At 39.1% G+C, this 16,034-nt stretch overlaps 1 protein-coding gene across 1 annotated transcript in view; it reads left to right on the top strand.

The window, feature by feature from the left end:
• LOC135461539 (uncharacterized) overlaps positions 1-16,034 on the top strand; it is a 31,777-nt gene that overhangs the window by 3,731 nt on the left and 12,012 nt on the right. Inside the window, exon 2 of the mRNA XM_064738680.1 lies at positions 5,978-6,022. Within this exon, the coding sequence (XP_064594750.1) occupies positions 5,978-6,022 (45 nt within the window). The remainder of the gene's footprint in view (positions 1-5,977; positions 6,023-16,034) is intronic.

The raw sequence follows: 16,034 nt of genomic DNA, 5'->3' as shown, positions 1-16,034 counted from the left end.
GACATCGGAAATGTGGGATCCTAACATACTGGACGGAAAGTGTGGCAAACGTCCAGTAAAATGGGCTTCTGGTATCACAGAATTGACAGTTTTCTTTTACATTGACAACTTACATTTAAAAACATGGATTCCTAGATTTATGCAACTGAAATGTGATGTTTGCGCTTTCCTTTCTTTCACGATTCAACACATGGGCTCAGAGGTATGGTGGTGCATTTGTGAAGCTGACTGAAAACATCTAACATATAGCCCAGGGATGATTTGCATTATTTTGTATTTTGGTAAAATAATTTGAATGGTATTTTTCATTCTACATCTGTACTATGGTGTGCATGTCTTCGATACGGGGGAAATGTATTTATTACCACTCGATAGAACAATCACATTAGTATTCCGAAAGTGACGAACTTTACGGTGTCCTTCAGCAACAGATATGTGATCCACGACTCGTTCCTATTACATTATTTCCGTGATGTGTGATTTATAAGACAGTCTCACTTGGAGTTTTGATGGATATTTATCGAGCTTTGAGTCGCATAACCATTTTGTTTTATGCTCGTTCGTACTGGTCCTTCTCAGGAGGTTATAATCATGTCCCCTATATCATACTAAACATCGATGGCCAACCTTTTGGCTCAGCCACCTCTGCTGATGGGAAAAGCTTTTACAACTCACTGCCCCACCAGTTATAATGATCGCTAACGACATGAGAAAAGTGCAACTAAGGGAGAAATGTAAAAGTCATGGCTGCTGGATTTTGATTAGATTAAGACTGGAGAAGAGACAGCGCAAACCGATTCATCGTTTCCCCCTCAGGCAAACGAAAAGTATCAGTCTGCTAAAGACTTGAGCCTGATTGTTTTAAGAGACTGGGCATTGGGGGAGTCAATGATAATTTGATGAAGAGATCCGCAATGAAGTTGTTACAAATGGGGTTCCTCAGCAACCATTAGCAGTCTCAGGTAATGAATACTGGCGGTTAGGATCGAGGCGTGAACCCTAATATACTGCTGGCATAGACGTTAGAGGAACATACGCCACACACGTCTCCACATACGCTACAATCATCCTGAAGTTAGCAATGACCTTATGTCTTATGTTTTCTGCCACACGACTCACTTGCTCAAACCCGTTGTTGTTGCTTTTTTCCTTGCACTTTTTTCACCGCACATCCAGTAGTATTCGGTGCATCGATCTTATACCTCGATCACTACCTCGGACGTTTGCACACAATCGGTAACAGCGTGTCATCGCATTAAGTAGTTCTTTTCTCGGGAAAATATGTCTTCAAAAACAAATAAATTAGCTCACTTTGACCACAAAGCTGGAATATTTTCTCAGTATTTGTACGGAGACTATGGTCGCCCATAATCAGTTATACCACTCAGCTATCCAGTTATACCACCGAGCTTTCTGGCAATAAAGAAAATCATTATAAATGTGATGAAAAGGAAATGCACGACTGAAAATTGATCTCGAAAAGTCATGGTATAACGTATTCTATTATTCACACTATTGCGATGGCCAGGATGCTAAAATGACCTCTCCGTAAACGGGAAAACACAGGTTAAAGCACCCGTCCTAGTTTGAAACTGAAATGTCTGATGACATTGCATTCTAGTGAAACAGCATCATAAATACGTTGCCATTGGGGATTGCCTGCTACAAACACTGTCGTAATCCGCACATTATTGGGATAATGACGAAATCAAAACAGAAATGTTGTTCGGTTATGACACTCAATCAGATCTATAGACTGTGCACCACAACAGCGCATTACATAATTCCTTTGATGAATTTGGCGTTGATCTTAGACTCATGACGCATGATTTTCTAATGAAAATAACTTTCGACTGCGGTAATATTGAGTCATTAATATTGTTATACATAACATTAATTTGATTAGTGGGACAAGCTCGTATTTTGTTTCAAGGATCAAAGAGTACAATGCTGTCGTCTTCATTGCATGCAAGCTGGTTTTGGGCAGTGATATTTATCACTGGACTATAACTGCTCGACATTTCCTCTGCTAGCGTTGTGCTAATCAGATAACGTCGGCTTTATGATACAATATGACCTCTACAGGACCCAGTTTATATTAAAACTTTCAACGCTGTTGCCTACATGAAAGGAAGAATAACAGACTTCTTTCTACTTTGACTCCGTGGCGATTAGCTTGAAAAAAGTACGCGATACTTTACATTACATGAACTATATTTTGTTAAAGTTTAAAGGGCTATTGACACGAAATGCCACGAAGTCAGACTTTCTGAGCGTCCAGTTGAGCATTCAGCTGCCCTCGTGGTATGTTCTAGGCTAATGAGATGTGACCTGTTTTGTGGTAAAAATTAAAATCATAAGCGTAATGTGTGTATGTATACTTGAGGTTTAACGTTATACAACAATCGCAGGGCGAATCCATAACGCCAAAATGTTCCACCACTGAAGTATCACGCGTAATACCCAGACATGCCACCCCACACAGTCACATTATATTGACACCGGGCGAAACAGTCATGTTTCCTTGGTCTAGTCTCTCAGTGCTGATCGCCAGACGAAACATCAACAAATACCATTTTTAAAGTCTTTGGTATAACCCGACATGGGTTTAATCTCTGGGTCTCCCGACAGCGAGGTAGACGCTGTAACTATTAGGCCACCGAAGCGGTTAAAATAAAAGTACGTGGGAAGGCCTGCAAGCAACCTATGCATGTGCGAGGGTTTCCTCCGGACTCTGTCCGGTTTCCTCCTACCATAATGCTGGCTTCCATCTTATAAGTGAAATATTCTTGATTACGGAGTAAAACTACAATCCAAAAATTAGACAAAATTAAATCATAAAGTAACTAAATTCATGAACTGATTTACTATGTAGTAAAGCTATTCAACTTGTCATCCTGCTTTAAACTCATTTAAAGAAAATGAAGACTGTTTCATGTCGGAGACTCTTTAAGTTAAGTGGCTTCACTGGAAAGAAGTTGTAGTCAGAATTTATGTCTTCAAAGTAACAACGCTGAGCCTTTTCACACACGAATGTCCCGCTTCAATTCGCTATCATGGAGGGATTGGTTTATAAGGCTATGTTGCTAGGGAAAACATGACATATGAATTGCAAATCTTCGCCCTTGTATCATATCTTCTTCGAGTGGAATTACCTGTTCTCAACTAAAATGCAGCCACTAATTATTTCGTGCGAAATTACTGTTCACACATACTCTGTAATGTCTGCCATCCATACAGCGTTCTTTCTCCATAGATGCCATTAAATCCTGTGGACATTTCATTCATCAAAAATCATGATACACTTTTGTCAATGTTGTTTTTTCCTTGAGATACACAAATCTTTTTCTTAGAGGCCTTCCCAGGTAATGATTGGACAGAGCGGATTTCATTACACAGTATTAGACACGTAATATGATTTTGGTGGCCCTCACGTCCTCCAGTAGTTGACACCTAATTACATAGCATAATAAACCGTGGTATTTTTTGTGAGACCCAGTGGGCGATGAATGGTACCCTTCTCAATAACTGTCAGCTTTAAGGTATCTTCTGAGTTCAACAAACGGAAAGCTCGGGGGAACTAGATGTGCAAAATGGCGGAAATTGAAAGAGCTGGCGCGGACAATAAAAATACCAATGTAATTTGAAAGTCTCTTCTTCGTGTTAGGCTATTATTTCTGTAATGTGTAAACATTAAAGAATGTTGGACAATTAGTCATTCTCAGGCACTGATTATTTCTCTACCTCCCCACCTACACCGATCAATCAGGTCCGCAAATAAGCATCTGGCAATGCAGGTGTTTCCCATTGTAAAATATTCTCTTAATAAAAAAAGACCTGTCGAGCTAAATTGAACAGTTGGCTTCTTGAAACAGCCTCCAGCATTATTTTGCTCGTACAACGCACTTATAAATACCGACTGAATTTGATAACGTTTTGATTTATTGCAATGTCACAGATTTTCCTGACTGTAAATTTACTAGCAATAGGTTCGTTTGTGTGATTCATCTAAATCAAGTTGTTAGCCGACCAGATCAACGAAGAATTGTCGGAGGAAAGGCACGACAATGCCCGTTTTACGCCAAACTCACTATGCCCCTAAGCATATTTCATCTGATCCTAACCAACACGCCATCTTCGTCCTATTTTTCTTTCGAACTAATTTATTGACTTGGCTGTAGGTTGTCCAATGCTGTTGGGGAGAGATACGTTAAGTGGGTGTCAAGCTAGAGCCATGCGTTTCTAAAACCTAAATCAATGCTACAAGCTTCGACTGGCTTCTGATCTCCGGACGTTTCAGCGACAATCTGGTAGAAATGTAGAATTGGTGCATTTCCTTGTAAAGCCTAATAGCCACATACATCAAGTAAAGGAAACAACTAAAAAAAAAAAACACTCCAAGAAAGTAAAGAAAAGTCGCGAGTCTTTCAATTGCTTCGCAGGTGTACGGTACAATTTCCTGTTTAACGTTTAATTTTCCTGTTAACTGTGTTATTTGCCGCTTTCGGTTATTTTCTGGTGGTCCCTAAAATACAGTGCACGGCGCGGAGAGTATAAATAAAGAATGAAACATTCAAACAGGGAATTCTCCAAGAATTTTTGGGCACTTCCAGAATCACAGGTTTGAAGGTATAAAAATAGAAGAGGTCAAAAATTGTCAAGAGACTTTAAAGTTACAATGCGAGGGAAAATCATATCTTAGTATATGATGCATTTAAGGTTGTATTGCGATTAAGGATGGGATATTATTATTATTATCAGATAACACTTAATCAAATACATTATTCGCCTTCGTACAGGCCACGTTACTCTTGCGAAATAACATCCGTCTTTAAGCCCATGTCGAGTATTTGAACCACCAACACGGATTTAACTCCGTTCAGAAGTAACAGAAAGAACTGAGAAATTAATTGGACACAGTGTGTTTAGAAGGTTAATTAAGACAAGGAATAAAATGCCCTTAGGGTCGTTCATCTAACTTGTCAAGGAATGAGCACACAGGCACATTTGTGAAGGATTATATAAGTGAACTAAATCAAGTGTACGGTTCTGAGATAAAACACCACACTGGCACAAAAGTAAAAATGTATTCGTGAAAGGGGTAGTATAATTATAAATATATTACAAACGGAGCGAAAATCTCACCACGTCTAACTCCTCAGCATGCTGTTGACACATGTCCTCAGTTATTAACCTTCGAGTAGCATTAATATACGCCGTCTGAGCAAGTATAGGAAATATGTCCAAAATGCTGCTAGGCTTGGTTTACGCTATAAAGCTATCAACTATAAACCCGATAACCGTGCATTGTCCCCAGGGTAAGGCTATCATCTCGTTATGGAATGCTATAGTCCCACTCGCCGCCGTATATAAGTACGCTCAGGCGTACAGACACCTAGCTGGCAAAGTTTAAATCCCTGAACAAAATAACTTCTTTAGGTATTAATTTAGACATGTTTTGGGGACACAGCAGGCCTATTAATTGCTAAGTTTTGCTTTATTCTCTTTGTTTTTGACGATGATGTATCTTTGGTGAACCATCCCAAAAAATCATAAATCATATTCGAAATTCCCAATGATTATTGGCTGGGTAATCAAAAATAAGAATTTAAACCAATTCAGAGAGAAATATCGACTTTGCCTTTAACTTTTCGAGGATTTTATTACTTTTTTAACAGTTGTTTAATGTTGGAGAATTGCATAAAGGTAGTCTTCAACATGGCATACTTTAGAATTGCGCCCTCGTCCCAATAAGAGACGGATAACAGACACAAATACAATGCTAAGTTTGACGTACTTTCACTGTATGTTCTGTCTTGTTGGGCTGAAATGGAAACTAGAGATTTTGTTATCAAAAACACGGTATATCCTTTTTGTAAATAAACTTGAAGCTATCACTAGCCAAAGTTATTATCACAATCTCTAGTCAAATTGTCTCGGACTATCTTTAATAACTGTTTAAATTTTATTATTGTAGGAAAATGCAGAGGCATGTGGTCGGAGAGACATTCCTGTAGGGGAGGTGAGTATGGGAAGCGGCGAAGTCGCTTTATCAGTATAAACACGAAACAATAGTATTAATATATCAGTTAATCATATGTGAAAACTGCACTTCACAAGATCAAGGGCATTAAATGGAATTTTTTTATCTTTATTTAACCTGGACCTCTGTGTACGTCCTATACTGAGTCTGTAAAGTAGGCTGCATTGGCTCACCAGTAAAGTGTCGAAAATAATATTAAAAGCGGATAATAGTTTCCTGTTGTTAGTGGCCACAAGTAAAATCACGAAGACTGACGTAATGATGGGATTAAGCTGTGGATACAGATATAAGTTAAAGAAAGGTGTTTCATTACAATAATCGCTAAACCAATTTCCAAAATAACGTTCAACACTAACCACTAAAGAACGTACATTTGAGGGCAAAGAAGATACTAAAATTAAGTATATATACGATGAAAGACCATTAAAAACTGTTCAGGAAAATACTTCGGGTTATTTATTTAGAATTTTTCCAATCAAGTGAAATTGTTTTAAAACATTACATTTTATGGTGGACTGTAGTGACACAGAGGGTATCAGCGACGTCAGTATGAACATGCATTTTCCATGATAGAATCCAGCAGTATGCGTGTGTTAAATTGACCAAAACCTGATGTGACGTCACTGGTTCGAATCCAAAGTTTCAACTGCATTTTACTGGGTTAAAAAAGTAAATTATAAATCGCACTATTTTTCTTGACAGTGTTTATTGATATTTCATCTGACATCTACTGTAGGTTAGTGTTTTCTGGTGTAGAGAAAGGCCGAGTAACTGTATATTCCTGGATAAGAGTCGCGAAGCTTAAACGGTTGCATTAGTGTTACATAATAAACGATTTCAGTATTTAGCTGTGGGAAGGAGTGGGGATAAAAAATGCGCAGTTAGCACGGTGTTTTCGTTGTGATACTTAAAGTATGGCGACATGGTCAAAATATGCTTGGTTAGACAATTCAGATCTGCCAGACGAATTTAGGAAAGTATGGCTGCTGTACCTTCCTTGGTGAGAAATTACGGTTTCGGAATAGAGTGACGTCACAACAAGCGTTTAATTACATTTAATAAGTATATCCAAATGATGAAGGCCTGCCGTATTACTTGTCAGTCGTCACAAATGTCTTCAGTACTCTGTAATATCCTAAACCGTCATAATACATGTACTTATTTACAGTTGAATGGAAAAGATTATTAAAGGAGTTCCGTACCCAACCTTATGTCTACCAGCACTCGATCATCACCTCTCTTAAGATCCAGTAGGTTAATAAGTACCTCCAAATTCAGACAAGACATCCATCATAGTGTATCATATATGCATAGAAATAATGTGATCTGTGGCCTGCGATTTAAACACCATTTCCGTTTCATTTATCCCTAATTATTCCAGTTTGGTAGGTTACTTGACACGTTGAGTCGCTGAAGCAAATGAAGCCTGTGACCTTGAAGCCCGTGAAAGCCTGTGACCTTGTTGTACAGTCCTAATTCCAGAGTAGTGATCCAAGTAATTCAAAAGGTATCACCACATACCGACAAATCTTCACTTTCTTGATTGCCTAATGCTGCTTAAGCCATGGTGCTATAGAGGGCGTATAAGTTGCTAATACTTTTAAACATTTACATGAACAGTTAGATGAAACCCTAACTGAGGTAATTTGGCATGAAGCCATGTTTCACCGATTACATCTGACCGTTTGCCAACTATCACATTGTCGTTGCTGTTCTGGTTTTACTCTCCATGCATTAGTCTTTTGTATTGGGGAAAAAGCACGTTGACTTGGTGAAAACTACAACGGTGCTCTGTGACATATACATGCCATAAAACTTCCTGGCAACTGCGCGTCATCATTGGCAAAGACTTGTAAAGGAACACTGCATAAGCATCCTTTCTAGGTCGCGGTTCGGTTAAGTGGGACTTCACGGTCCCAGTGACCATCTGCAATAAGAATACAGTGCACCTGGGTACTGCTTGGTGTCGTGGGGTTACAGCTCAGCCGACCTCCCGACCGGAGAAATGATGTGTTTAGGCAGGGGCATACATGCATCAGCCCTCTTCCGGGATCGACCGCTATCAGAGCTCTGCTACTCTCCACTGCTCAGAATTGGAACATGCTCGCTAATACATCGCCTCGCAATTGCTACAATGCCAAGACCATGCATGCTGTAGCGACTCAGACACGGCCCCTTGTAGCTTATAATTAATCAATTAAAACAAAGGGCAGATATCTGAGCGTCTTCTTGAATCTTCATTGTCCCTATACTGTTTCTTGTAACACCTAATTCCACCTTTAAAGATGACGTCAAGTCTAGTAGCGGTATGTGTCACTCTCTAACACCCATGTATTTTAAGCACAGAAGAACATTCACCACACTACTCACCGTTGAGTTGACCTTGATAACTATTTTTCTCTGATCAGGTTCGAAAAAAAGAATTTATATTAAGCATGATTATTAAATATAAACATATATCCTTATGTAGAAAACATATCCAATTTAAGAGGCAGGATAATAATCGAAACATCCAAATCACAGTCCAAGCCATTTACCGATGAAACATAGTCCAAAGACCAAAGTTTCATTAATAAGATTAACATCACAATATCTTCAAATTATATTTCATTGTAACGGAAAGTAGTTACCCGGGAGTAGAAGTAGTCAACAGATACCAGTGATGTTGGAAAGAACATTACCACGAGACGTTGTACAATTAAATGTCCAATGATACTACAAATACAGACTCTCCAAATGGTACTATATACCATTATACTAGTCTATCTACAGACTGTTCAATTGGTGCTACATACAATGATACTGTAATCACAGACTCTCCGGATGGTAATATACCATGATCTGTCTGTCTACAGACTGTTCAGATGGTACTACAAACAATGATACTACAAATACGGACTCTCCAGATGATACTATATACCATGATACTAGTCTTTCTACAGACTGTTCAGATGGTACAACATACAATGATACTACAACTACAGGCTCTCCGTATGATACTATATACCATGATACTAGACTGTTCAAATGGTACGTCTTACCTGCAGTTATATTTGTATAATGACCAAAGTGGTTTCCTGTCAAGCTTGGATAGCAATATCGGTCCTCTTACATGTGAACAGATCTCGGCATGTAGCAAGCCTGTGTGTTGTGCGATTTCAATCAGCATGACTCGTTATTACCCCCAAAAGGATATTAAGGTTAAGGATATTCCATCAAAAGTGTTAAAGTCTCTTAAATTTTACAATGAGCAAAGTTTTCTAAGTACCGATGGACGGATTGTCCAGAATCTCTGGCACTCTGTTTCATAACTCTAATTCCGCATGACCAGGTCTATCGTGTTGAATAAGACGACTACGTTGAAGACGTGAACAGTTTCAATCAAAGCGCAAGTGATGCTAACGACTGGTCCGTTTCGGCAACTAAATTGTGTTTTAAACTAATTAGTGACGTAATAGATAATCGAACCTTATAGTGTTACAGGGTCCTTCGCAAAAGAGCGGCGCATTGCTCCAGGAGTCTCTCACCAATGCGGTAGCTGTGAGTTCAAGTCCAGCTCAGACTGGCTTCCTGTTCGACCGTAAAATGGTCGTGGGTTTCCCCCCGGGCTCTGCCCGGTTTCCTCCCACCATAATGCTGGCCACCCTCGTATAAGTGAAATATTCTTGAGTGCGGCGTAAAACACTAATCAAATAAATAAATAGCTCATAGTGTTAATATAATATCGTAGTCATGTTTTGGGAGGCCATGTGCCGTCTCTAAGCTGTTTAGCACATAACTTTAAACGTTACAGCCTTCTGTTTTGTGCTGCTCTGCGGAAATCACAGTCAATGGATACTTTCCTTTAGTACACAGCTGTCGGATGTGCATTGGTAACTATAGGATGGCGACTCCTCATAAACCACGCTGAATGTATACCCTGGATGACGTTGCAGAACAAAATTAATTTGGTTGTTTTCTTCTTTTTCAAAGGCAATGGCGTCATATCAGACTCTCTTCCAGTCCAATTTTATAAAAAAACAAAACGGTTTGGGTTACGTCGTGTTAGCAGGATGAAAAAACAGAAGGCTTAATAACGTCATGTCGTTCCAAAAGGATAACACAGACTAGTAAAGGCGTTTTCCACATATCTGATTGTCCAGTTTAACACGCCCAATCTTTGACTACGCCATAATTCCAAATCCAAAATCATCAACAATTACATAGGAAAACTTTTGTGGGGTGAACAAAATGTGTGCAGTTTTCTTCTAAGCAGATCACTAGTCCTTGATGACCTCACATGTCGTCACTTGAGGTCATAAGTCCTTGATGACCTCACATGTCGTCACTTGAGGTCATAAGTCCTTGATGACCTCACATGTCGTCACTTGAGGTCATAAGTCCTTGATGACCTCACATGTCGTCACTTGAGGCCATAACGCTTCACGCAGAGAAACATTGGCCAAAAGTGTTACTTTCCAAGCTACTTGATTTTTTCCATGTTAGGATAACGTAAATTTTTTATGGAATTGCGGTTTCTGGTGGATTTATAAGTCGTTGGTGAGTTAATTTAAAGTTAATAATCAGGGTGTTGATATAAATGTCTACTCTGCATATTTGGGATACAAAGAATCCTTGCTTGCACGCGAACAGTGAGACTAGTGCTCAAAATCCATTAGAACATCCGTTCTCTATATGACAACAGTAATTTATCTGTGCTAATCCACAGATCCTGGCATGTCTACGAAGACGACAGCAAAAACACCCACCTAGCCCTTAGTTCCAGTAAATACCACAACGACAACAACGCTAACTGACGTGCTGAGCACATAAATACTTTCGGCGTACCACAGGATAAAAATAACGAGTACAGACAGGAAAATGGCAGAATGGAAAGCTCAGATCCATTATCACTCTACTAACACGACAGGGAAATATGACCATGTCACGTATGGGATCAAGAAATACGGCTTCAATCTTTGTTCTGTGACCTTTTAATGAATAATTTACCGCTGACAATATTATTATTTATTAATTGGGAATTGTGGGTGTTCATTATACCGCATTATTTACACACACCTATTTGTCGAGAGCGGAAAGGCAAGCCAGTTATGCTCCTATTCTTCCATCAGGGTGACTATTTGCCTATAACTTGGTATTTGTCGAATCAACAGGAAATTGGATTACTGGGAATGTGGAAGAATGCGCTGGATAACTAACAGTATGAGCAAGACAAATTCATCATTAAGGAAGTAACATGAATTTTTATCATATCTGGAATACTATACGTTGCTTTATAATCTTTTAATCTGGATAATAGAAACGTTGATATATTTTAGCTCTATAATCCTTCTCTTGTAACTTGGCAAACGCGGACCTTGCGTTTCAGACTACTCACTTAAGGGCCTATTTTGCCCATTTGTGACAAGACCAGGAATATGTAAAATATATCCTTGTTAAATACTTATTTTACAAGGAAGGACAGGCAAGACTCATTTGTGACTGTGTGACGGACAAAAGGTAAACCCATAGATATCACCAGTAGACGACTTATAACAAGCATGTTTCGAATCTTTAAGACATTTTTACAGTATGATAAGTACCTTCCATGAGTTTCATACTACCCTCACAGAGGCCTCGATATTAAATTATTGCAGAAGAAAATTAAAGTGTTTGGACAAAGGTTATTAGCTTAGGGTGGCCATTTTGTTAGCAATGTTGAAATTATGTCCTTTTTGTGTCTGGTCTTATCACAGAGAAAGGAAAATGAAGAACAACTCATTTGAAACGATTTTATCATGTTGTTCTCACGATGTTCTCAGATATCTGCATATCTTGTGATCCTGACCTTGATCGTTATAACTACTGACCTTCGTCATTCTCACTTTACTACAAGGCCTGTTACCTGATAAATCTCATGTCCTCAAATGCATGTTCTTATGACTTTTAAATATCATTGCTTTACCTGCTGTCCGGGTTATCTTTTCGCCGGATACTCATATACGGTAGTGTCAATATTTTTGTGAAAGATTTAATTACTCCTGTCGTGGCATTCCGGAATCATAGCTCATAACGGTTTTATTAGCACGTTCAAGACTGATCGTACACAGAGATAAAGAATGAAGTTATTGGCGCGTTCTAAATTCATTCTCCACTAAGCCTTACTGTTCTTATATACAATGTAGACGGCATTGCTTTACATAGCTGTTTGATGAAATTAGGGCTTGGGTCATCGTTGGAGGAATCATATATTGCCGCACATCTTTTCGACTGGAATGAACCTTTCCGAAACAAATCGTTTACTTAATCCAAGCTAGTGTAGCAATATCGTCTATGGACTTTATACTTTTATTATTCGCCGTTTTGCTTAACTGTTCAACAAGACTCTGTCATGCTTTTTAAAGCTCAGAGTATCATATTAAAAATATAAGGGATCAAAGATACTTTTCTGGTAGTTATGGCAAACGTATTCCAAATGGGAATTCCGTTTCTCGGCTCTGCAATTCCCTAATGAGTTCATGAACAGCTGTGGCAAGTTCTAGAGCGCTCTGGACAAAAGGGTTCATTTGTTACATGTCTTGTTTAGATGTTCACCTATAACGGATGGGAAAGCTGTACTGACATGTCACAAGGGTGTCATTTGTTACATGCCATTGTCAGTTGGTGTTGGAAAAGTGGCCCCAAAACGACGCCGTTACCGTTGAAATCATTCCAGTAAAAATGTCAACTTGCGTGATTGTAATGTAATCAGAATGGAATTTGATGGCTTGTTTTGCGTCTAATATCCGCCTGTTTTGAAACTTCGTCGTTTGCAGTGAGTTAGAGACAACCGGTCTTTGGTAGGTTTTTCTTCTCAACGGAATCGCGAACGCGATTCGATTCAACACACAGGTGGAGTGTGTACTCTCGCCTTTTCGAGTATTGCTTTTTACATACACAAACCCATCGGACCTAATCTGTTCAAACAGCTGGAATACTAACACTATACGTATACCTACCTATTGTGGAGACTTTGAAGAAGGAATCTGAATAAAATTCCCTTGCCAATCGCTTATTTACATAGCTGAACGCCTTGTATACCAGACATCCGTGTTCTGAATGTAATATGATTCCTGAAAATCACTTGCCAAATACAACTATACATTGTAGTTTAATTCATTTATATCCTCATTGGACAAGTTTCAATAACGAGGAATTACTAACCACGGGCGCAGGTTGAACGCCAAAGTCTCGACTTAATGAGCGGGGTATCAAGGTCTCAGTCATGAAACATGTCATACTTTAGCTCGAAAACTTAGCAATCTTGATACTTTCCTGGCTTTACTCTCAGCATACAAGGGGATAGAGCACGGTCTAAGTATACTCTGACTGGGTGGGTGTTCATTTCTGATGACTTCGGCATGGCATTTCAGTACAAGAAGTATGTTAGCACATGTTTCGGCAAGTATAAACATCACCGCTTTCCAAGAAAGTAACCTAATTTCCTGAAGCACAGAGAATGTAACAACAATCTGGTCGCTTCTTTGTAAAGCTTTTGTACTGGGTGCCTTTTTCAATCAATGCATGTATGAGAATTATTTGTTTCAAATTGTACAATTTATCGAGGTTCTAAACACTGGGCAAAGCTTCCTACTCAAGATGATTTGATTTATTTAATTGCTGTGCTCAAGAATATTTCACTTTATGGTGAGGGGAAACAGAGCAGAGCCCTGAGGAAGCACAACCCCTGGAAAATTGCTGTCATACCTTCCCAACTATGACCGAAGAAGAAGACATCATGAGCTGGACTTGAACTCACAACAACCGCATTGGTGAGAGACTCCTGAGTCATTCCCTTGCGCTGGCTCGCTAACCTCCTCGGCCAAAAAGGCCCCTCTCATGATGAAGTGTATGCAGTTTCTCCGTGAGGTAGCAAAGTTAAGATATGTTTTTTTCTTCTTCCTTGACGTGGCTATCCTGGATATGGTTAATTAGTAGTGTTTATATGCACTAAATTGATCTAAATACAAGAAGTATGTTAGCATATGTTTCTGGCATCATATACATGTTATAAATATGAGACGATTTGATCCCTTACCACCTTACTACTATGGTCGTCATCGTATCTTGTGCCAGGGTCACATGCTATGTCACAGTCACTCTGGGGTGTTCGGCTTACACCAGTGGAGTTTTGGTTTCGTTTTGTTACTGTAGTCACTAACTGGTACTGTTCAGTCCTCTAGCCTTCGCTCTACAAGCTATCGTCGCTAATACGTTCATGGATCTGGATGTCATGTTTCAGTCCATTGTACCTTTGCGCTGAAATTGCCTCTCGACACTGACAAACTTCGATCCTTTTCAAGCTAACAATGGATAATAAAGCTTTCAATTCCACGGGTGTCTTTCATTGGCTTTGATGGGTAGAGACGAAAGCGTTCACTGTCTGTTCTCCCCCGGGTAACATTGGCTGGTAACCGGGGCTATACGGATGCCAGATGGGTATTGTTGATTGCTTAAAATGGCCTTCGATTTTAAATTATTCATTTCATTTTCGTCAATCATTACGTGAACACGACGAGTTTTGGTCACCTTGGAGACTCCTTAACTCGAGGGCGAAGCAGAGCTCTTTTGTAGTCATGACCAAGATTAAATTTTACCCTTGTTCAGTGAATTAATGGAGTTATCTTCAGGTCAATTTCCTAAACTAAATATTTACTCCCGAGAAGGACGCGTTATATTGGCCGTTACGCAAAGCTAATATTGGATATACATAATTAACAGGACATTTTTGTTTTTACAATTTAAAACAAATAAACTACCATTATGAATTGTAATAATAAACAATGTACTGGCTGTTTTTGTCGAATCTAATCCACACAACATAACTATTAACTGGTTAACGATGCAGATCAGTTATCTGATTTGGTTATTTTTTTCAATGTTTATATTAGCAGAAAATAGCTGTGTAAACAACGTGGTCAAAAATATGAGGTTATACACTTGCCCTAAGCTACTTATACAAAGCACAAAATGCACTCTTTTTACAAGGAAACCAAATTGAATATGAATAATGTTAAGAATGTACACGAATGACATTGCACACCAACAATTTCTTTGTGTTCAATTCGACTTTTTGATCCTAGATGAATCTCATGAGATGAACAGCTTTCCGATAATTTACAACTGTTGATTAATTGAAAATTTAGGCTGATTGATATTTTGTCTGCTAAGCTAAAATGACTTTAAGCGCGACTCAAATTCCGAGCAGCTAAAAATATGTTTTTATAACAAATCAGGATTAACTAGGTATAATAACTATAATTAAAAAACCCAAAACAACAGGTTTTAAGTCCAGCTGTTTATTCGCGGCTTTTGATGTGTAACCAGCTTACACTGTTCAGGTGCTAAAGATAAGATATACATTAAGGTCAATTACATGTATATACATGTGATTAGCTCAGAGGAAAAAATGCATTTGTAAATATTAACCAGACAACTAACGGACAAACTAGCTGACTGTTCCAGCTGAAAATTAAAAGGTTTTGAAAGCTTTGTAAGCATGGCATCCTCCCATGCAATGCATAGGTTCTACATCTAATACCGCCTAACTCAAGCTGAATAGTTTGGCAGTCGAGTGCCGATGTGTGGTTCATTGAAAATCAAATAACGGACAATCGACGAATAGTCGTGAATAATTTGATTTTATGGAGCCGTCTGGATTGACGTTTGGAGACCAATTCATGCAAAACCATCCTTGCATGTATAACGTTGTCAGTGCTTTTCACGACCTCGAGGGTAGACGGGCATGCTTAAGTGGCCGGGTCGTGCGAGGGTAAGGGTGGCATGCGTGAATACCACACTCCCGTCTGTAAAGTACCTAGCTGACATGCTCTCTGTGTGGATTGGGCGGAGCAGACTTACCACCCTTTTATTCTGGACAGAATACACCGCAACACGGTGCCCTTAACATAACTCTGATTGGCCGCGGTCGATAGGAGAGCACAAGGATCGGTGATCTGTTTACACTAGCCCC

The sequence above is a fragment of the Liolophura sinensis genome, chromosome 1 (assembly GCF_032854445.1).
Source record: "Liolophura sinensis isolate JHLJ2023 chromosome 1, CUHK_Ljap_v2, whole genome shotgun sequence".
In the NCBI taxonomy this organism is placed as follows: Eukaryota; Metazoa; Mollusca; class Polyplacophora; order Chitonida; family Chitonidae; genus Liolophura; species Liolophura sinensis.
Note: the sequence above shows the minus strand (reverse complement) of the source record. Positions and strands in the feature narration are given on the sequence as shown.